The sequence below is a fragment of the Eretmochelys imbricata genome, chromosome 15, assembly GCF_965152235.1.
Source record: "Eretmochelys imbricata isolate rEreImb1 chromosome 15, rEreImb1.hap1, whole genome shotgun sequence".
NCBI lineage: Eukaryota > Metazoa > Chordata > Testudines > Cheloniidae > Eretmochelys > Eretmochelys imbricata.
The window spans coordinates 28,117,757-28,141,823 of record NC_135586.1 but is presented as its reverse complement, the minus strand read 5'-3'; the positions used below and the strand labels follow the sequence as shown (position 1 = coordinate 28,141,823).

General features: G+C 43.7%; 1 protein-coding gene across 1 annotated transcript; it reads left to right on the top strand.

The window, feature by feature from the left end:
- Nucleotides 1-210: 210 nt before the first annotated feature.
- TMEM116 (transmembrane protein 116) lies at nt 211-22,814 on the top strand. Its single transcript, XM_077835293.1, has 9 exons — nt 211-356; nt 3,227-3,358; nt 9,564-9,668; nt 17,511-17,560; nt 18,414-18,497; nt 18,595-18,733; nt 20,008-20,152; nt 20,290-20,363; nt 22,104-22,814. Exons 2-9 carry the CDS (start codon nt 3,227-3,229, stop codon nt 22,302-22,304), a joined length of 930 nt encoding a protein of 309 aa, XP_077691419.1. The 5' UTR covers nt 211-356; the 3' UTR covers nt 22,305-22,814.
- Nucleotides 22,815-24,067: the final 1,253 nt, after the last annotated feature.

The following is a 24,067-nucleotide window of genomic DNA, read 5'->3' as shown; positions in this document are numbered from 1 at the left end:
AGATTTATTCTGCTGTACAATGGATACAGTTTGTCATGGCCACTTTAAGGTACAGTATGTTGTTTTAAACTAGTAAGCAAATGTCAGGAATGACAGCCTTCCCTGCAGATTGCTTGAAGGTTTATTACTCCCTTTAAATCTCTTTCATTGGAACACAAGAAAATAATTTATTAATTATTGTTTTCTTATTAATAAAAGTATAAAAAAGAGAATAGCAACCCAATAGACACAGATCAAGTGAAACAAGACCCAAAGTAGCACTCTCCAACCAGCCTGCTCTTTATTTTCTCAGTGTTATAGGTTCCAGCTCAATAATTGCCTACGCTGTCTTCCAAAATGTAGTGAGATCCCCAGAGGTAAGGATTCTGCCTTTCAGTTTTTAAGTTTGAATGTTTGTTACCCTGAGGATAAACCATATTTTATGTAACAAAACAGATGTGTGGGCATGAGTTTTCCACTAGGAAGGCTTCAAATTTTTAGGCACCTTCTCTTTTTATTATTAATAGGAGTAAACCAACTGTTTAATGCTGTGGGGCAGATGAATAAACAATTCATGGACATGTTTTGCTGTAATTATATACTGCTTTTTGAAGCACATATGCTTTCAGTGTTTTTTAATCCTTCCCCATTACATGTATGTAAGTTAAATTGTGCCCATGTGGTCTGAGTCAAGGACTGGGAGCCAAGACCTCCTTAGTGCCAGTTCTTGCTCTGACATTGACTCTTTCTGGGCCTTGGGACAGTCACTTCACCTCTCAGACTGAGTGTTCCAGTCTGTTAAATGGAAACAAGAATAAAACTACTTCAGGAGATGGAGAAAAAGGGTTGTGAGGATTAACAATTTATAGATGCACCGCAAAGGTTATAAGGGCTGAATATTGTTGAGTCAAATTCTGCATTCAGATACACACATTCAACTCCCATTGACTTTAGTGGGGACTGTGCACCTCTGTTTGAGAGCACAAATTGACCAAATATAATTACATGTAAGGATATAAGCATTATCCTAACTGCAGCTGAACAAATGATTCACAACAAATAATTTCTTCATTGAATTTCATCTCTTTTTCTGGTCATTAGCAGAAATGCTTAGATTTATTCATGATTCAGAAAGATGCATTAATTTATGCTTAGCATTTCTCTCAAATATGAATGGCCTCCAAATATTTGCTGCAAATATTTGAGATTCAAACTTCAGAGTTCACAGGGTTTAGTAGATTATGTATGTCACATGGTGTCTCTTTTCCCTGACTGGATGACCAGTGGAACTAACCAGTAAAATGTAAATAACAAATGTTCCAATCAGAAATAATTTAAAATTCAGTTTCAATCAAAATGTTTGAATAACATTTGTTTTTCACAAGAATACGCACTAATAAGACTCAAGAACTTCAATGTTCATGGAAAGGTGAGAGAGGCTGAATAGTAATTTTCTGTCATAAATTAGGTGAGCAGTACTTCTAAACTTGTATTCTGTTATAATGATATCAAAGTTTTCTATTTCTATATCTTCCTTATCTCCAAAGCATGTCACATGTTATGGGTCCCACACACCCAAAACTCCTGTGGAACACAGTGTGTGTGGGCCAAGGAGTCCATTGCAAATTTACAGGACTTATTCTGACAAAATGGGGGATTTTCATCCACAGAGAGCAGACTGGGGCTCAGTGTTTTAAGATCTTGTAGAAAGAGCCCACCCAATACACAGAGTAAACTGCCTGGAACTCCATTGGTTTACCTTGGAAGAATGAGGGCTGTGTCACCCCTGCTAGGATTTGAGGCAGTGGCTCTAGGGAACCCAGGTATTTCAACCCAGATGTCTAGAGGTGATTAGACCATCCCCTCTGTGTCATAAAGTGTCTTATTTCAAGAACTGTGAGGTAGCTAGTTTGGTTACATAAGAACATAGCATTGGTAACTTGTTGCAGGCTTTGAGACTTGTCTCCTGCCTAGTAACAACCATGCAGAGAAGTCTAGTCTGCTGTATACCTACTGCTTGGTTCTGCATGGAGAAATACGTACAAGTGTTTTTTAAAATGTTTTAAGAGGGATTAATAAATACAATGAACTAGCTGTAGCTATTTAGTTAGCAATAAAAGGTATGATTCACTGATTTATTGGGGTGACAGGTAATGTACGGTGCTAATAAAAATAAAGATATTGAGATAGACGTTTGGTTTCTCTGACACTGTATAAAACAGAGGTGCTTAGAGTACTCCCTGAAGGAAAAATATGCCCTAGAAAGACCTTAAACAGAATCTACCCCACTCTCTATCTGTAACTACAGAGTAAGGACAAAACAACCTGCTGGCAGATTTTTTATTGTTGCTGAACTAACTAAATCTACAAGCCATTACTCTTCAACTCTCAGGAAAGAGAAAAGTTCAAGCAAATACTGTGATAGTGCACATTCCTTTTTAATTAAAGGACAGTATCTGGTCAAATTCAGCCCACAATGTAGGTTCTATAAAATAAATAACGTTTCCCAGAGCTAAGACCTGTATAAATGTTTGCATGTTTTGTTTAGTTTTAAAAATGCCTACTGAAAAAAAGGCTAAATTTTTCACTCCTGGATGCTGAAAGTTAGGCACTGAAATCCACATTTTGGCACCTAGATAACTGGCCTGGTTTTCAGAGTGGCTGACCATCCACAGGTCATCCACTGTCAATGAAAATGTGGTCATCATTTTTAAACAAGTAAATCTTTCCCTGCAGTGTTTACAACTCAAATGCAGTGGTCTTGTGCCAGTGCATGAGAACTTGAAATTGGCTAGAAACTGACCACAAGCTAACTAAAGTGATATTCCATTTTTCAAGCTGTGCTATGTAGCAGGGAAACAAACACACCCATAGACAGAAAAATGAAGGATTTTTCAAAATACTTCAGTCTTTGTCACCATGGATGTTACTAATAACACAGTGAAGGAAATCTATTTTATTAAATCATAGGATTTTGAATCCTCAGAGCCAGATTTGGTGCAGCTCTCAGGTACTTGGGCAGTTGATAATGTGGCCCATGATCATTAAATCTTTGTGCTCTTGGTGTAAACATCTCCTGAGTGCACAAATCAATCCAGTTTCCTTGTGTAGGGATAGCAGCATTCTAAGGCTAGGCATGAAAGTATATCAGGAAAAGGATGGTGAAAATTAAACCCTTGTTGTAGCTGACCATTGTGGGACTATGTACAATATTCACTAAGCCAAATTATCACTTCAACTTTTCTAGATGCGCCCTCTGTTCTACCTGAGCCTCTCTGACCTGTTTCTGGGGATGTGCTGGCTCATTGGGGCTCTTCTCTATACCACAGAGACCACAAATCAAGACGTTGTCTGCTATAATCTTCAAACAACTGGTCAGGTGAGTAACTCTGGGTTATCAGCTTGTGACGTCAGGTTGCTTTGCACAGAATTGTGTCATGAGCTGGTCTAGCAATTAGAGCACAGGACTGGGAGTTAGGCGGCCCTGGGCTCTGATCCTGGCTCTGACACTGACTTGCTGATTGATCTTAATAGGTAAGATCTCTGTATCTCATCTGTAAAATGAGGATAATTGTATAGACCTACCTCACCCAAAGGTAAAGTCTATTAGAGACGGAGAGTAACTTGAGGGTTGCTATTGGGAGTGTCCAGTTATCTATGTTAAATGAGTTGGTCTCATCTGTTGAGCAGGTACCCACTGCTATCTCTGTGACTAATGTACTGCTGTATTTCCACACTCCTCTTTCCTGTAAAAGAACAAACAAACTCTGGTATTCTCCTTGGGCCCCGCCCTGTAAACCTTACTCCCATGAGTAGCCCCCATGGGATCTGCTCCTGTTACCCTTATACCAATAGTCTCCCAAGCAGTCCCGTTGGGTTACTCTGTCTGTGGGCTGTGGTGCTCATGGTAAGCTCAGCCTTCTGCCCTGAAAGTCAGCTGTGTGTCCTATTCTGTGCTGAATTCATGTGCAGGGACCTCAGTGAAGCGGAAGCATTTTCTTGGCAGTTCTTTTTATCTCGTTGGGTTGCCGCTGCATCATTAGGGTTTCCTCCTGTCAGAGTCTATTTGTAGATGTCTGAAGCACACCAGGTAATGACTGCAGGGAGAGGAAATGGGTGAGGGGCTGCAAGTGGGACACAATGGCAGTAGCAAAGGCTCTGTGCAGAAACCCATTACCCTCCAATGGCTATGGGGATTTGGAATGGCTTGTGCTGAAAGGAAGGGAGAATATTTAGGAAGCCATTTGCATTTAGGACTTTGGGACTATTTAAAGCAGGCCAAATTAAAGATGAACTGTATTCTGGGCCGAAGGAGCTTAGCTGGGAAATACAGTGAAGCCTCTTAGTGCAACAAACCCTGCCTTTGCCTTCATGGCCAGGGAAGTCCCCAGATGCAGAGGAGCTGATGTGTTTCCACTCCATAGAGTGTGGGAGGGCGATGCAAAGATTTGGGTAGCCTATGTGTCAGAGACCCCATTCTATGGGAGTCACCAGCACACTGGATTTGGGGTTGGGAAAGGGGAAGGACTGGTTGATCTGTCACTTTATAGATCCAAGGCCATTCACCCAGTGGAGAGGGAGCATGCTGGTTGTGAAGGCCGCTGTGCTTGAGAGGCAGGAGTGGTGGTCATGAAATTGCTTCACTGCCTGGGATTGATAAATCCTTCCTCGCTGCCCCCTGAGAAGCTCCCAGTTCACAGCTTGGCTTGTGTCTGCGTTAAGCCAAAGAATTTCACGTACAATAACTAAGTCTCACACTGGCCCAGGAATCTCTACACTGTGTGCAAATTATATCAGTAATTGATAGAAATTTACCCATCACTCTAATGTGGTGGAATATGGCAGCTGGTTCACAGCACACAGCAATGCATGGCCACAGTGGTAAAGTGAGACGTAAAGAGTACTGCTATCCCATTGAAACTACAGGGGGAATTTAGGGAGGCAGCTTTTAATTACTTGAACTTCAGTTTGGCCAAGGCACAGCTATTACCACCATCACTCTTACAGGTAATGTCATGAGATCTCTGGTCACAAGCAGCCAGGAGCTCAGTTTTATGTCTAATTTGGAATATTGACTCAAGTAATTGGCTTTAAAAAAACAATCTACAAAGGCTGAAAACTCTAAAGCTACTGTTAAGTCCTCCTGAGCGCTGTCCCTTAGAGTGAGGTCCCCCTCTAGGTGTGCACCCGAGAACAGGACAAGGCAATGTACTGAAGATCACACTGTAAGGAGCAGTGTTTCATTGGCCCCTGGGGTGGTAGAGAAAATTACCTAATAGGTTTTCTCTTCTTTAATTCCTATACTGCAGTCCAGACTTGAATCAGGTTTGTTCTGGTGTGTAGGCCACACATTTTCCATGGAGGCTACCAGGAAACCTCCCACCCCACTCTGTGAAGCCAAGCTGGGGGGAGCTGGAAATGGCTTTTTGCATGTTGTAGAGAGGGCAGGAAGGTAACTCAATGTACAGCATGTGAGAGCAATCACATTGCTTTGTATGTGGTTGTCGGGTTACTGTGGCATAGATTTGTGTTGGGTTTTTTTAAACATCAGTACACATGGGTAATTCCTATTACTCATGACACCAAGTACTGTACTTAGGTAGCAGCTATTCCACTTCCAGCTTATCTCTGATCTCTCTAGCTCCTCTTATGCTGCTGTAAAAACAATGATATACGTTCACCTTGAGTCTCCAGGTAAGGAACAAAAGGTTTGTATGTAATTTGGCCATTAGGAAAGGCATGGCAATGACCCCTTGACAATGAGGATATAGTCTACTTGGGGGTTATACAAGGAGAATGAGCTGGGGCAGAGAAGTGAATATATGAGAAGATTCACTAGACATGTGGCTGCAGGGCGCTTGCAGGACAGGTGTCACTTCACAGGCACATATGCAAATTTGCCATTGGAATACTATCATGAGGCCATGGTTCTTATTGGTCAAACACGACTCAAAGAGGTCATGGGATTAGGTTGTCTTGGTACATACTTCTCTGGGGAGTGACAATGCCTCCCATTTGTCTGGTTCTGTTTACTCTAGACTACTTTGAGAAACGTTGGAATGCATGTTGGCCTGGCGTCAGAGCTCTGTATTGTATCACAGGAGATGTGGGTTTCGCAGTGACTTCAGAGACATCTCCCTTCTTGACCGAAGTGCAGTAAAGGAGACTGTGTGCTCGAGACAATGCTTTGTCACCACTGAATTCAGGGGATGGCACACTCTGCCTCCCAGGTTTGCAGCAAAGCAGCTTGGGGGCACCTGCAAGAGGCTGGAGGAAATGGAGCCTAAAAGGGTAGCTGGAAAATGAAGGAACTTGACGTTCCTTTGAAGCATAAAGTCTTGGTCACTGACGGAGGCAGGATGCTTGACTACACGGACCTGCAAGGTACAGCAAGTCCTGTGTCCCTATGAAAGAGAGCCATCAGCACCTGCCTTTGTCCCAACCTGAGAGATGGCAATAAGTGAGCTGCTGTTGTTTATGCTGTTTATGTTGTTTATGAGATGTTTATGCTACCACTGCCAGCTGTTGAATGCAGTGAGTGTGAGTGAATCTATTACCCTGATCTTTTGTGGTTACACAAGCACATATAGCCAGTGAAGGGGGCTACAGGGGACTCACTAGCCCCCCATACTGTACCCAGGTAAGGACAAAGGCAGTCCCTCTCTGATGGGAGGGTGCTTAGGTCTGGCAGATCCAACTTGCACTCTGGCAAGATTATTTTCTGCTATTTACTCTAGGACAGAATTAAAACTACTTGAGTGCTTACCCTAGCAACCCCTGCCTCACGTGGGACTTGTGATAAGATACAGGGCGGGGAGGAGGCGGGGTGAGAGCTCTGGCACATATGAGACAGGTTGAGAAGCACCTCAGCAGGCTACACGTGAGCTGTAAACTAATGAAATGAATAAACCTCTCCCCCTCCCCACCTTCCCTGTGCTGGGCTCAAGAATCTCACAGATGCTGCATTCCGTAGACGTGCAGCAAATAACAATGGCATTCCTTTTGTCAGAATGTTCCTTTGGGCACTAATATTTGTAGAATGCCACGAGGGGCTGGAGATGGGCACTAAAGCCAGACTGAGACAGCACACACTTCATCATATCAACCACTGAACAGTTGTCATATGGTAACATTTTCAGTCATGACCAACCTGTACTGGATTATTCATTTTTCAGTGGTGCTCATCGCTGTGAGGCCCTCAAATGTATTTAGCCACTCAACTCCCATAGATTTCAGTGGGAGATAGGTAGCTAAATGCCTTTGAGGTTTTAGGCCTGAGCTCCTCAAACATTAATAGTTTTCCCTCACAACATCCAGTGAGATAGGGAAGTATTATCCCTCATTATCCCTGTTTATGTTTTCAGACAAAGACTAACATCATAATTCTACTCCGCTTTACCAGTGGGGCTCATAGAATTTCTACTGCTTTCTTAAATGGAAGATAATACAAATCATAGTTCCTTTTCCCAAACACAGGGCCAAGTTTACCCCGGCATAACTCCGCTGCGGTCAGTGGAGTTACGATTGGGGTCAATGGATAATTCACCAGAGATGAGTTTGGCCCATGCTTTTTGTTTTATTTCCTCTTCCTTGACAATTTCCTCCACTTCAGTCCCTAGCACTGAGCTGAACAAATGAAATTCAAAAGTAACTTATTTTCTCTTCTGCTGTCCCTTTCCGGTCATAACCCTTGATTTCCATGCTACAAAACAGAGAGGATGACATGCTGTAATTACGCACTTCGTCTACAGTTTCCCCAATTAAATTCTAATGACCTAATAACATCTTCTGGTAGATTCCACTCTGTTTGGCTGGCACAATGGAAAATCGCAAAATGATTATAAGTAGCGACTGAAGAGGGATAAACAAAGGGCTCCTGGTTTCTCCTACACTCCAGCTTTATTTCTGTATGCCAGGCTCTGATGGGGACCAGGGCCTTAAGCCTGCAGGATTATCCCCAATGCCAGAAGCTGAGGATAGGGAGCTAGGAGAGCAGGGCTGTTTTCCTGGTTCTACCAAAGACTCAATGAGAAGCCTTGGCTAAGTGTGTGTGCCTCAGCCCCCTCATCTGTGCGATGAGGGTGATAACAGTCACCTAGCTCTCGGGGGCTGGGAGGTAGGTAAGAAGTAAAATGGGTTACATTTGTAGAGTGCTTCCCGAGTTGAGAACTTCCAGAAAAAAAAATTTGTGGTTTGCCTAACACTAGCCGGACACCCAGTCACTTGTCTGAGCCTGGTTGCCACTGGGATGTCCTGGGTGGGCACCCATCCAGGCATTGCCATGTCATGGCAAACAGTGTAAAAGAAATTTCTTTTCCCAGCTGCCCAGAACTTCCTCAAACAAATTCTTTTTGTGTTCAGATTCTCTGTGCTTGGTCTCAGTCCAAAAGATGATTCTCGGAGCGGGCGGGGCTGGAAAACACCTCAGACCGAATAGCTCTAGATTTCTTATTGCTCTCTCTCTCCCTCTCTTTTAATTTTTTATGAGGAAAAAACCCATCTCCTCCCATGTAATCTCAGCCATGTTCCCCACTGGCTTAGCATTCTCCATTGCTGCTGTCTTCATTAAATGCGCTCTGGTTCGTTATTCCCACCAATTCAAGGGAAGCAGACAGTGTGGCCAGATCAGCACAATGGAAGCAAATGTAGTCACAGAGTCTGTGCTGTCTCATGAGCCTTGGGGGATGAGGCCCAAGATAGCTTTAAGCCATCTTTGGACTGTCTCGATTTTGGACTGCTGTGCGGGTCAGACTGGTCCTGACGTAACCGCTGGGGGCTGCTCTAATTTAAGGCCTATGAGCTGTGCCACGGTGCTGGATGCTATGGGCGTGCTCCCTTCTGATCCCAGCTCCATCCCCCACCATAGGCGCTGACTCCGTGGGTGCTCCGGGGCTGGAGCACCCATGGAAAAAATATAGTGGGTGTTCAGCACCCACCAGCAGCCCCCCCGATCAGCTCGTTCCCATCCCTCCCAGCGCCTCCCACCCATCATGATCAGCTGTTCAGCTGCGTTCAGAAGGTGCTGGGAGGAGGGGGAGGAGGAGGGGCAGGGCAGAAAGAGGGGGCGGGAAGAGGCGGGGTGAGGGCTTGGGGGAAGGGACGGAGTGGGTGGGAAGAGGCGAGGCTTGGGGAAGAGTGGGGGGTGGAGCACCCCCTGGGAACTGAGGAAGTCGGTGCCTATGCCCCCAGCTTAGCCCCTTCGCTGGGGCCTGTGAAGGAGGCAGTGCTGGGTTGCCTACTTCAGCCCTATGCTGCTCCAGGAAACTCTGCCCCAGCCCTTTGTGGCTCCTTTACTGCCTCTGGAGCAGCATACGAGCTCAGGAGAAGGGCCAGAATCAGCCTCTTAATTTTTGGCCTGTCCTGATTGCTGTATCTAGCTCGCCAGTCATATCTACCACGCTCAGCACTCTGATAGCTGAGCACCTACTGAGCGCTTTAACACTCCCTCAGGGCTCTTTTTACAGCTTGTACAGCGTAGCTTTGTCAAGTGCTCTGGGTTCATAGGCGATGAAAGCAGCTAAGGTGCTATAGAAAGTGTGAATGATTACTGATGGAATAAAATAAGGCCTGTTTTTATTTTTCAGATATTTTATTTAGCCTCTTTTCTGTACACGGTCAACTACACCCGGCATCTGTACGTGGATTTAAAGGTGAAGTACAATCAGAACCTGTACAGCATTTCCCCCTTGGTGAGTGCCCCCTTGGCAGGTTTTCATATTATTTATTATATGTTAAGAACTAACATTGTGCTCGTTGCTGTACAAGCATAAATATAACGGCAATTCTCACCATAAGGAGCTCACAATCTAAGGCCCTGATCCTGCAGCTGATTCTGTGTGGGTTGGTGCCTGGGACCATGCAGAGCCATTGACGTCAACAGGGGCTACTCGTGGATCTGCTCTTGTGTTCTGATTGCGGGACTAGGCCTGAAAGTCCAAAACAGAGAAGATAGTAGGTCTCAGGAGGAAAGAATAACTGGGTGGGCCAGATCTCTTAAAGTCAGTGGAACTACACTAGTGACACCAGCAGAGCATCTGGCCCTGTGTGGTTTATTATTGTCATTAACCCACTTCTGCTGGGCATTGCAGAAGAAACAAATCTTCAGGAGGAATTTGCAGGAAAGGGATGTGGCTTGACAGGCCAGACTTGTGGGGAGGCAATCCGGGCATGAGCAGCATGGAAAAGGGCTCAAAGATGGACCTTCATGTCTCTGTTTTTCAGTTTCCACGCCTCTAAAATGGGGATAATACTTACTGAGTATCTCACAGGAGTGTGGTAAAGCTCCATTCGTGAATGTCTGTGAAGTGCTTTAAGAGCGTCAGGTGAGCAGTGCAGTGGAAGTGAGCTGGCATTTAAAGTACTATTCACACTTGGAGCAGGACAGATTAGCTCTGCGGAGAAGGGGTCCCTACCATCGTCATTAGCCTTTAAAAATGACTCTTCAAGACCAAGTGTAATCTTTGGGAGCAAAGGAACAAGGACACAGTCCTCAGAAAAACACACTTTGAGTACAAGCTAAACAAACACTTCACACACCCTGTGACCAAACTTGATCTTCTCAGAGCAGTTTCCTTGTTGTTCACACCTGACTAAACTCTGAGCAGCTTCTGTCTCTCCGAGAATTCCTCTTGATGTATTGCTGCAGAACAACAGGCTCTTGATACACTTATAAGGTTCATCCCAATGAACACACTGGCTAAATTTCTGCATATCATTCCTCTTCCCAATCGAGAAATCACATAGACTTCACCCTGCACATCGTAGAGTTAAATTCCTCAGATGGCTCCCGTTCTGCATGTCTGTTGGGGAGCAGCAGACTTGACAGATGAAAATGCACTTTTGAGAACTTCCATTCTTAGATTTTGGATCAGCTCACGATGGCGATATTTTCCTTTCTTCACTAGTCCCTACACTCAGATCCAAATTTCTTTTCAGACTTTTTATTTCTAATAATGAGCCACCCAAACTCTGGGGTGTGTGAAACTTAGTTCTGAGTGTTGTGACTTGAGACCATCTCTAGTCCTTCTGTGCTTAGCTGTCACTTCTCTCTTTGTTTCAGATTTAGGGCTCAATCCACCTGGACAACTCTGGTCTCAATAATACTAATAAACCATCTTAACCTAAGGGCCTCTTTTGCCTAAAAACCCTAAGAGCTCCATCTTGTCCCTTCTTCCCTGCTTCTGGAAAAGAGGATGTGACATATCCAGGGCACAATCTGGACTGATGAACAGCTGTGTCACCTCAGCTCTCTAACCTGGAGTGCCTTTTACACTACTTTGCCGTGGTAGCTACCTCTCCTGGTCTGCTCACACAGCCTCCAGCATGTAAATTATTCCCAGTTATATTGTGAGTGCTGCACCCAACCACTCTTGATTTCCAGTGCAGAGCAATACAAGTGAACTCCCAGTCCCAGGGTTTCCCCAGAAATGTACGCCTTGTACTGCCCAGCTCCCTCCTGGACATTATTCATAGAAAACGATATGCACAAATCTTGTCTTCCCAAATGGAGTTTCCCAAACACTTCAGTTCAAACACACTGGGTTTAAATAAAACAATAAAACAAGTTTATTAACAGCAAAGAGAGAGATTTTAAGTGAATACAAGTAATGAAGCATAAAAGTCAGAATTGGTTACAGGAAAAATAAAAGTAAAATGCAACGAATGCCTAACTTAACAAATAAAAACGAATTCAAAGCAAAGTCTCCCTCAGCACAAATTTCCGCAGTCTACTGGCTGAACTTCTTTCAGTCAGGATCCCTCCCCCAGTCCAATGCGACTTCCTTTGTTCTTCAGCTGTTGTGGATGCCATGGGCAGAAAGAACGGGAGACACCCTTTGGGGGGTTTTCCCTCCCTTCTTCTAGTCCTTTCCCTTCTTCAAGAAGCATCTCCAGCTGAGGTTCAGGAGACAAAAGTGTGCAGATGAGAACCCCATGCTGTTTGTTTGCTAAGATGTAGATTTTTTGCCCAAACCTTCTTTCCTGCCAAAGAATGGCCATTTAAGCAGGTGATGGCCCATTTGACCTTTTTACACCTAGCTTAGGCGTCAGCTTATCCTTTGCCTCTGAGGAACTGGTGTGGCCGCTCCACAGATTTGTTACCTGTCTTAGTAACACCATACAGTGAAATCCTATAACTTTACAAACAATGTGCCACACATATTTTATCAGGACAATAGTGGCCAGCAAGTTACGAGTTTTTCAGTGATACCTCACAAGGCATACTTGCAGAAAGATTATTATAATAGTGTGCAAGGGGTGAATACAGGGGTACAGACAGTCACACCTCCCCGCAACAAAGCTGCAAGAGGGTTAGCCACTGGTGACCTGGAGGCAGCAACTCAGGGGCCTCTTTCCTGGACAGGGCATCTGCCACCATGTTTTCCTTAACCTTTACATGCACAGTTTCCGTATCAAATTCTTGGTGTATAAGGCTCCAGCACAGAAGCTTGGAATTTGAGCCTTTAGTTTTGTTTAACCAGACTAATGGTGAATGATCTGTAAGGACCCTGAACTTTCTGTTAAAAAAGATAGGGCCTTAATTGCTTGACTGCCCATGCTATGGCATAGCATTCCTTTTCTAAGACAGAATAATTCTGTTCAGTGGGTGTCAATTTTTCATTTAAGAAAGCAATTGGGTGCTTCTTGTTATTCTCCCCTGTTTGCATCAGCACAGCACGTAGGCCAATGCCTGATGCATATGCACGTGGTTCAAACATTTTGTCAAAATCTGGACTAGCTAGAACAGACTTTTCAGACAAGCTTTTCTTTACCTTATCAAATCCTTCCTGGCATGCCTTCGTCCAAATGACCTTGTTGGGTTTAGTCTTTTCACATAGATCAGTGATTGCGGATACAAAGTCACTGAACCCACACACAAACCTTCGGTACTAGTTTACCAGACCTATGAAAGATTGGCCCTGTTTCTTGGTAGAGGCACAGGCCAATTTACAATGGCTTCAACTTTTAAGGGATTGGGATGTTTGACTCCCTCTACCCAGTGTCCCAAATAAGGAACTCTGGCTGCTCCAATTTTACACATAGAGGCTTTTATGGGTAGGCCTGCCTCTTTGAGTTTTGACAGCACAATTTCCAAGTGTTTTTTGTGATCAACCCAAGGGTTGCTAAACACTATGGTGTCATCCACGTATGCCCCTTGCAAAGTTCTGTAAACCATTTAACACATGGTTGATCAGCCTCAAAAAGATGGTTCCAGCATTAATTGAACCAAATGGTAACTCTGTGAACTCAGAGTCTCCTATATCAAAGGAGCATTACAAGTATTTTTACCATAACACACTTTTTCTTTGGATTGCCTGTCATTGAGGTTAGTTTGAACAATACCCATCATATCTTTTAACTCCTTTCTGAGCCTTTGTACATATTCAGTTACTGTCTCTTCCTTTACCTCAGTGCCTGCTTTCCAGGAGTCTCTGATCAGATCTAGGGGTCCCTCACCTTCCTTCCATGTAGGAGATCAAATAGGGAGAACCCCTTTGATTCTTGAGGTACCTCCCTACAAGCAAACAACAAAAATGGTAATAATTCATCCTAATTTTGAAGCCTTTTATTTGCATACATTCCTAGCATGGATTTTAGGATCCCATTGGTTTCTGGGTGATATGAGGCAGCTTTTAGTTGTTTCACCCCACATCATTTCCATAGCTCACTGAATAGCTGAGACATGAAATATGTCCCATGGTCAGATAAAATCTCTTTCGGGAAACCCACTCTGCTAAAGATAGTGAAAAGAGCTCTTGCTACAGATTCTGCCTCAATGTTAGACAGAGCTACTGCTTCAGGATATCTCGTGGCAAAATCCATGACCACCAAGATATATTTATTCCCTCTGCGAGTCCTGGAGTCTCCAGGAATTAAAGATTAATTTTTAATTAAATATTATGTCCTGTGATGAAATCTCCAGGAATTTGTCCAACCAAAGTTGGCAACCCTACATAGAACCCACAGTGTCCATTGCTACCCTCAGAAATGCCTCTTGTATAAAGGAAATTTCTGGGGTCCTGCAGGTCTTTAATTTTTTTGACATAATTCACAAGACCCGCAATAATTCCTCACATCATTCTGTATTCCTGGCCAGAACAAATGTTTCTTTAACCTGTCATAGGTTCTCTGTGCCCCTAAATGACCAGAAAAAGGATAGTACCGTGCTAACAACATTAATTCCCCATGGTACTGGGTGGGCACAATCAACGGGGATACTACCCAGTACCCCTACAGTCACATCACCTTCTAAACCTTCCCATTCCACATGCACCTTAGCTAAAGGTACAGGAATCTTATGTCCACCCAGGGCCAGAAGCTCTACCTTTTGGTTATGTAACATGTCCATCTTTTGGAGCATGCTTTCCTTGACCAGAGCAATCTGTGCACCAGCGTCTCTCCACCCTATGCACTCTGTGTTATTCACTCTGGAATCCTTGATAAATTCCATATCTATCCCCTCTGGGTCAGCCCTCACAAAACTCATTGTATAACCTGGGAATGTCTCTGGCACTCCTGTGTTAAGAACAGCTGCATTAACATGGGTTGGATGAGGCTTAGTGTATTTTAGCTCAGGGCACTGATTTCTCAGGTGCTCAGTGGAGTTACACTGGAAACACCTTTTTGGACCCTCCCACTTCACAGGAGTTTTGTGATGGGGATTTGCAGGAGGGGAACAATTCTGGGGGGAGTGGGAGGGAGGGAGGGAGGCTGAGGGCATAGGCCCCCGACCACCCTCCTTCTTCCCAGGGGTGAAACCAGATCCCCCTTTACACTGGGTTTGTGCCCCTCCTTCTGTGGCTTGTGCTCACTGGATATCTGGGTTCATACAAATGCATCAGCTACATTAGCCATTTCTAATACAGATTGTAAAGGTTTATCCCACAGGCTATTCCTTATATCTTCATCACATATACTTAAGAAATGTTCTTGAGCAAAGAGATCAGCTAATTGGCCATAATCCTTTTCCCTTTACCCATTTTCTCATTAGGTCACACATCTTATATGCATATTCACTATGACTCATGCCAGTACTTTTCTTAACATTTCTAAAATTTGACCTATACACTTCAGGAGTAATTTGAAATCTTTGTAAAACAGCTTTCTTAAATTCAGACTATTTCGAAGCTTGCTGAATTGGCATTTCATTAAATACATTTAAAGCTTTACCAGACAGTTTTGCAATCGATGTGGGGACTTTCTTGTTCTCAGGAATATTATGAACCTCACATAGCGTTTCAAAAGCAGTGAGATAACCTGGGGATCTCTTTTGCCTTCAGACCCCAAGAGCTCCATCTTGTCCCTCTTTCCCTGCCTACATGCTTCGGGAAAAGACAGACTCAGGGGATGTGACATTCCCAGGGCACAATCTGGACTGATGAACAGCTGAGTCACCTCAACTCTCTAACCTGGGGTGCCTTGTACACTGCTAGTGTAGACAAAGCCATAGGAACACCATACAGTGAAATCTTATAACTTTACATACAGTGTTGCCACCCATATTTTATCAGGATGTTATAGACCAGTGAGTTATGAGTTTTCCAATGGCAGCTCACAAGGCATACTTGCACAAAGATTATTATAACAGTGTGCAAGGGGTGAATACAGAGACACAGACTGTCACGGGGGAAGAGGAAGGAGTGATACCAGTTAAATTCCTGATCTTAGAGGGGAAAGCACGCGGTGTGCAAATGTATTCATGGCTATGTGCCTCCATTTTCCCAGCTATAAAATGGGAACGATGATCCATGACTGCAGCACAGGATTGTGTTGTATTTTTGTAGAGTGGGATAATTCTGCCCTTTCCTAAAGGCAAATTGGTGCCAGCACCCACAATACATTTCCCGGCAAGCAGAGTCTCCAACAGTCAGAATTGTTTGTGCTTCCCTTCAGAGCTTCATTACACTTCTGCAGGACTGTGCTAAATTATGCTGCACAAAATAAATAAGCTACATGCAAAGATCTCATCAAGAGTCTGTTACTTTTCCAGTTTGCTTCTGGAAACTGGAATCCTCTAGCTTTGGAGGAGCAGCCATTCAATCAATTGGTGGAAGAAGCAGCTGCACAACCCCCCAGGTTAATTTCCATGACATCATGCATTCCTCAGTTTGACTCAATAAAAAGTTCTTTGCCATGAGCCCACACTGAGAAAATACCTCCACATCTTGTAAGCGTGGCCAAAGAAAGGTGTGACCTAGTGATCTGATCACAGTTCTGAGAGCCAGGAGTGGCTCATTTCAAATATTTACCTACCTCTGATATGGTCTGATATAGAGATTAATGGATGTTTAAAGCATTTTGATCTTATAAAGTTCTCTAAGTCTTATTATTCTTTTGTTTTGGGCAAGTACCCAGTCATGGGAATAGAGGGGAATTTGGTTCAGAGGATGTTGAGTATTAAAAACTGACTCATTCTCCAAAGGAGGAAAATGTTAGTCCACATACAATGAGCAGCTCTAATTTGTTTCCTGGCCCTTTTCATGGATTTTCACACTAATATTTATTACAGCATCTGGTAAACATATGCCCATAGCTGTCTCTGGAACACCAGAGTCTCATATGCACATAGTCTTCCCAAGGAAGAGAGCATCAAGACTAAACATGCATCCATGTGTCTTGTCCTTTCCTTGATGTGACATGATAAACTGGCACGTGAGGGATAAATCTTCAGCTGGCAGGAAAGTCACATGTTGGTAAGTCGGTGAAAGTTGGTCAAGCAAAATTCCCATTGATTTCACTGGGGGCGTGATTTAGTCCAGGGAATGAGTATTCGATGGTGTGGCTTACATGCCAGCAGGAAAAAGGGCTGGGCCTGTAGCAGGGGAAAACAACTAAGGCAGGAGATGGATGAAGCTTTAAAATAAAGCATCCCTCAGCTCTATCGTACACGCACCTGATTGTGGTTTTTCCTGATGCAATCCATTTCTCCCCTTCAGTTTACAATTGATGCCTACTTACAATGTTATAATTGATGCCCATTTATGCATGTGTAATTTAACCCATTATTTATGTCACTGACCTCAGAATTGGCCCAGTTTCTCTGTAACATTTTTCAGAGCAGTCAGAGTTCTCTGACAGCCACACAGTCATGTTCCCCTCCTCGGGTGGCTTTCCTGGAGGAAAATGCTTACGTGGGAATCATTCCTGGAGAGGAGTGCAGGAGTTGCTGTCAGGGACTAGTGCTCTCATCAAGCCAAAATGTTGACCTTTGAATTTACACTAGTAATCTGGGTACTTTCCCTCCAGTGATCCCTCGGGACTAGGGTTGCCAACCCTCCAGGATTGTCCTGGAGTCTCCAAGAATTACAGATTAATCTTTAATTAAAGATTATGTCATGTGATGAAACCTCCAGGAATATGTCCAAACAAAATTGGCAACCTTACTCAAGACTGGCATTGTATCCCTACTGAGAATTGGTGCCCTGAGCTATTCAGAATTCCTGCTTTGATGAGCCTGGCTGAAATGTAACTAAATGATGGTTGCACTGAAATATAAGGAATGATCATTTAACTGAGCTTTTTCATCTGTACAGGTTTTAGATCATGCAAATCGCATTGGCCGAATAGCAACAATTTTGTCCAGGTAGGCTTTAGTTCTCTCTGACAGTGTTAGATGTTTACAGTAAACTCGAGTGTTTTAGACCCAAACTATTCTTTATTTAGAAACAAATCTTATTCAAACTTGACTGTGTATGCTGTAATTTGGTAATCACGGTATTCTGGGCTGACAAAACTCAAAGGTCCAGATCCTCAGCTGTAAATTGTTTGATCTCCATTCAAGTTAGCTATAATGACTCAGACTGCAAAGAGCCAACTTTTACGTGCACGTGAGAGAGTGTGTGCGTGTGTGTGTGTATATATATATACACTCACGCACGCACGTCTTCCCTCCAGTGCATGGAATCAGGACTTTGCTCACCTGTGTGTCATTGGCCTCATGCTGCCAACAGCTAATGGTGATTCCCCTTTCAGAGGATCAAGGTCGTATTTTCACTGTCACCATGAAGTTCAAGTGGCCATGATGTGTGACATGGTGACAGCCACTAAACTTTGGGTGGCCACGAATTTGTTACTGTTGTCCCTTACCTATCTAACAAGGATTAATTAATGGTTCTAAAGTTCTTTGAGGACATAAACGTTATTGATACTAACAGTAATATGTTGAGATGATAATGTCCTTTTGAGGTGATCAATAATAGAATCTGAAAATACATTGAGACAAATTCTGCTCTCAGCTAACCAGGTACAATTCCTCCCGTTACCCGGGGCCCATTCTGTATGCCACACACAAGCTGTAGGCTAGAACACTTGAGTGCTAGAAAAGTACAGTTTCAGGCTGTTCCATAAAAAGCAAAACGACCTCTCAATAGCGACAGAAGAGAGGGTGAGTACAGGAGGGCAGTTGTAACTGAGCTATTGTCATTTTCTCGTGTCAGCTTGATCCCTTTCCTATTAATGGTTCCTGTGCTTTGTCTGGGCAACAGCAATGATTGCTACCAGAACTTCAGCCAGAAACACGGGTAAGCTGCAACCCCCACCTCTGAGAGCATCCTGCTTCCTCTGAGGCTGATGAAAGGAGTCACCAAAAGTAAACACGCTTCCCCTTTCTAACTGCAGGTGTCTCCTGATGCACACAGAAACGGCCATGCTCACTGGCCAACTGCAAACCCGTGGTGGCTCTGTTTGTTCTGTGATATATTTCTATGGCATTGGAGTCTTCCTGGTCTCCTTCCTGATCAGCTTCATAGCCATTATGGTAAGAAATATTGTCCTTGTCCATCAAACAGTGAGTTGCAAGGATGATAGTGACTGACATTTATACCGAGCCTCCCATTCAGATGATCCCTAAGCTGCTTTAAAATCACTGATGGACCATATCAGCAGTCCCTAGATTCACCCCCTTGAATAGAGGAATCTGGGCACTGCCACTTTTCCTCTCTGTGCCTCAGTTTCTCCATCTATAAAATGGGATAGTGATACTGACCTCCTTTGTAAAGTGCTTTGAGATCTGCTGATGAAAAGCTCTATATAAGAACTAGTCGTTGTTTTTATTATTTTGGGCCAGGCCTTTGCTTGAACAGGTCAGAATTATAAAGGCATTTTCTTTTCCTTTCTCCTATTCTCCTCTGAGGCTGGGTAGTATTGCTTCCCTCTGTTGGTAGTTATAAACAGAGGTTGGTTTTTGTGTGTGATGTGCCTAGATGCCAAGGTGAGAGGCAGAATATAAATTATTAAAATAAATGAATGTTTTATTTAGTTTGTGTGTGACTGTCCCTTTCCCACTGAATATCTGTAGAAGTTCCATCCAAAAAACATAGCCCTTTGTGGGCACAGGAATTATTCCACCCACCTCTGAAATGCCCCTTCCTCTGTGGTGGAAGGCAGCAACTATTTAACAGCACACAACAACATTATACAACAGTATAAGGCAGGAAGTGAAGAAGAATATTGAATCCATCTGAAAATACAGGCAGAATGTCTGATTTAAAATTGGGTCAGGATACCAGAGTTAACACATGTCCCAGAGGATATTTAATGACCGCAAGTGGTCAGGACTTCAATCTTGCATCTCATACAAAAGAGGGATAATTTGTTTTAAAACATGTTAAGGGTGATTCATTGTTTTCTGGAGTCCAGTTATATTATCTGCTGCTACACTAGCTAGAATACAAATCGTAATTGGAATCGACTCTCATGCATTAGAACATAAATCAACCACAACTTCTCTCATAGATGAGTTATGACATTAATTGTCCATTATACTTTCTTCAGAAGTGTGTTACTGGCCACTGCTGAAGGCAGGATACCAGACTAAATGGACCCTTGCTTTGATCTAGTACTGCAGTGTCTGTTTTCCAGATATTTCTTAGAGCAAATAAGTACCACATGAAGAACAACCAATTAACAGTATACTAGTGCTTTGAGGCACCAGATGAATACTTCTTAAATCAGCCGGTACATGAGAAACAATGAATCGTACAGTTGCATTTAAGTAATCATGTATATTAAGAAATGCATTTTATTTTCTAGGTTCTTCTCATCCAAGCCCGAGCTTTGTACAAAAGGTTCATAAACTCAACAGGATTCCTGGGTGATCAACAGTGGGCAATGATAAAGATAGTGGAACAACAAGTGGTTTTCTACCCTATCGCTTTCTTCTGTTGTTGGGGCCCAGGTTAGTAGAGAGCTAGGTTACTTCTGCCGGGTTCTAAACCTCATGTTCTGGCCACTAGGCAGAGAGAGAGAGGTAGTAATAGTGACTGGAAAGAATGAAGGCTAAAGCATTATTATTTTATCAATCCCTTTTCACAGCCGTGCTCCTTGGAATAGTGAAGTTGACTGTTTCAGTGAACAGCAGAATCTACATGGCTCTTTATATTCTACAGGTAAAACCCTTGAGGCTGAAATCTCTTAGAACTTGTCTTCTCTCCTTTGTCAGTCATGTGAGCTTTTGGTTGGTTCTGTACTCCAACAGGAAATGTACAGTCTGATTCCACCCACACAGACAGGGGCCAGATGAGCTTATGTCTGATTTATGGATGGAATTGAGGAAGGCTCTTTGTAGTTGTCCTTATGTTTGTTTTTTACATGCTTTTTAAGGTTGCAAGAACCAAAATGAGTAAGAGCTAGTCTCCTCACACTATTAGGGCTTCTAGGTGCTGGAAACACTGTGAGAAGATCAGATCTTATGTTGTTCTGGTCCATAAATGGAGTCCTAAGGCATTAAAAATCCTGGTGAAATAGGTCAAATGCAGACTCTGAGATAACTTTATTTGGGTTGAATACTGCTGTTTGGGTTTCTACAGAACCTGAATGCATAACCTTGGTTTGTGACACTGTTAACCAGGAGTTTTCTTGGAAGGCCATTTCCTGATGCCACTGAAGCTGCAGTTAGCATAGGGCACTAAAAAATTCCAAAATTCATCTATCACACTGGGATGCAGACAGATCAAAAACTCAAAGGAAAATGGAGGCAGTTTTATGAGCAGACAAACATGCAAACTGTTGAATCTCTTAGGGCCAGATATTAATTATCTTACATTTCTGTAGTGCTTTTCTTCCCCTTAGGATTCCCCAAAGCACTTTGCAAACTTCAGTCTGATACACAAACTATACCCAGGGATCATTTCCCCTCCCACTGAATGGCAGCTTCCCCTGAGGTAGAACCCAGCAGCTGTTTTCTAGCCCAGAACATCACCACCCTGCAGTTGAGGCCAGGAAGACCTGAAGAATCCTGTCTCCAACTGAAAGTGCAGAGAAAATGGAGGGAGACCAAATAATTACCGTGACATTTGGCTAGTTTACATCACAGTTAACAATCATCCTTTTGTGAAAAGAACCAGTGGGAGTTTTATAACCGTGAGTGGTCAGGGCCTCGGTTTGGCATCTCACTCAAAAGATAGCAACTCCAGCAGCACAGCATTCCCCTCGCACCACCTGGGGTCAATACTGTCTCAGAGGGAGGAGGGCCATCTACTGAATCATAAATATCAGTTCCTGCAGCAGCCTATGGTTTCCTCATCTAAGCACCGAACAAGCTCGATTCCACTGAGTTTGGTGAGCGCTCTAAGTGGAACAGCTACAGGCAGATTTTGAAACTGGCCTCGACCATGGCACCCATAAACTCCAGGGTGGTTGCAAACAAGCATCTGCTATGGAATGGAGCTTCTAACTACCTATTTGTGCCCACACAGGTTGTGGGCACAGTCTTTGGGGGCACTTTGAAAACAGGACAGGTGGGAGGATCCTGCACAGATTCCAAAAGGTCCATGTCCATGTGCTGAAGCACACTTAAAGCTTGAGCTGAAGCCCGCTGAAGTCAGTGGGAGTTTTCCCACTGACTTCAGCAGGCTTTGGATCAGGATCTCTATGATTAAGCCCTGATGGGGCTCTTCAGATTCATTCCAATTTCAAGGAAATACTGCTTTTCCTTGGAAATGCATCCTTATCATGGTTAACTGAATCCAGTAACAGAACTGCAGCTCTGAGTCCAGTACAGACCCTGGCCCAATGCGCATGGTGAAACCTAGGGATTAGAAATTAACCACACCTGATGTGCAGGAAGCTGCGTAGGGCAGGGGTATATCCGATGTAAAGAGAGACTTACGCTCTGGGTTCTCTCCTAGGCTCTAACAGCAGCTTCCCAGGGGCTCCTAAATTGCATCGTTTATGGGTGGACCCAGCACATGTTCCGCTGCATGAAACGCAAAGCTTGCCGTGACATCGACACACAGACACCTCTCTTACGGTCCCAGAAGAAGCACTATGCCAGCACGTTCCCCACCAGCACCCAGGCAGCAGCTGTAGCTACATCCACAGTGTTGTGACAATTCTCTGCTCAGCAAGAAAGGAATGGGCAGCATGTTGCCCTGCAGCCCTAGCCCGGTCATGTCTATGAGACATCAGCCAGAGCTATTCTGCTGATTTTCTTGTTCTGAACTGTTTTGTCAGTAACACATGCAGAGTTAAGGCTGGAAAAGCCTGAGCACATCTAGCTGGAGATTAGCTGTTTTCACTGAAGATCATTATTTATTTTATAGTTTTTTATGAATTTGTAATGCATTATTTTACCTTTGTAAGCCATTTAGTGCAGTCTTTTCCTTATGAAAACATCTCCAGGATTTGCTGGGAATTGTATATGAGAGATCCTTTACAGCTCCTTAAAGACCTTTCTCATAAGGGTAGATGACCAGGGGATGTTTTTCTTACCTCAGTGATTATCAGATATTTGTAATTACAATTGAACAATAAAGCCAAGATGACTATTTATAAATCATGCTCTTCTACCTCCATGCAAAAATGCAAACAAGTCCAACACTGGTAGCTAAAAGGCACACTTTCAGGTTAAAAATCACTGGTCAGTTTCATCCCTGTGCCCTGTAAACCCATTGAAGTTACATCATGTTTTTATAAACTATATATCTTTGCTTTAAATTAACACATAAAGTACTCTGAAAACGGAATTTAATTTTCATCATTGATGCTGTTTGTTTACATTTTGTGCTTCACTTGGCTTTGAGAATGAACAAACTAAATTGTTTAATTTCTGCTCCAAAGACCAAATCATGCTCAGCTGACAGTACGTAAATGAGTAGCCCTATTTAAGTCAATAGGGCTCTTCACATGAGTAAGGTGAGCAGGATTTGGTCCTTTTGTAATAGTGATATGTAGCACTTCTACAGAGCATCATGTCTTCAAAGCATTTTACACATTAGCTAATTATCCCCAAAACACCCCATGAGCAGGGCTGCTAGAACAATTTGTATAGTGGGGGTGCTGGGAGCCATTGACCCAAACTGTAAACCCTGTGTATGATGGAAATCACTTCAAACCTGGGGGTGCTACTGCACCCCCCAGCACTCCTAGTTCCTACACCTATGCCTGTGAGGTAAGTTCTATTATCTCCATTTTACAGATGGTGACCTGAGGACAAGTATGTTTAGGGGATGGGGATGTGGGACTGGGTAGAGACCCTTCCCTCCAGGGAAAACTAGCATGGACAATTGTGGCGGTGAGTATTGTGGCTGTGAGTGATTGGCTATCAAATGCCCAACTCCTACTGCATTAGACAAATGCCACGCTGGAACAGGAACAGACTATTGGCCACAGAAGTCTCAAGCCTCATTGGCTAGGGCAAGTGCCATCGCTAGAAACCAAGGCCAAGAGGTTGGCTACAGACCACCTGGGAGACTCTGGACAAATGAGCAGACAGCATAGGGCTGGAAAGCAGGATTGCATGCAGCTGGAGGGGATTTTGGTTTTGGAGAGAGAAATCAAGATCTGCCATGGCCATTACAGAGAGGGAGCAATGTAGACTGCGCAGCCTGGAGCCAACAGGACAGCTGAGACCAGTTGGCAGGACCCCACCATTCTGAGTGTACAGCGGACCCCAGCTCCAGAGTGCCAGGCAGGTAGGACTGACTGAAGGGGGGCATGGATCAGCTCAAAACAGAGAGCAAGTGCTTATCTAGGAGGGCTGTATGATATATGCTGTACCAAGGGGAAAAGGACCTTGTGTAACCCCTGATGGAGATCCTTCCCTGGGGTTAACTCCTGGCACTATCTGAGCTAGATACAATGATTGTTCTGT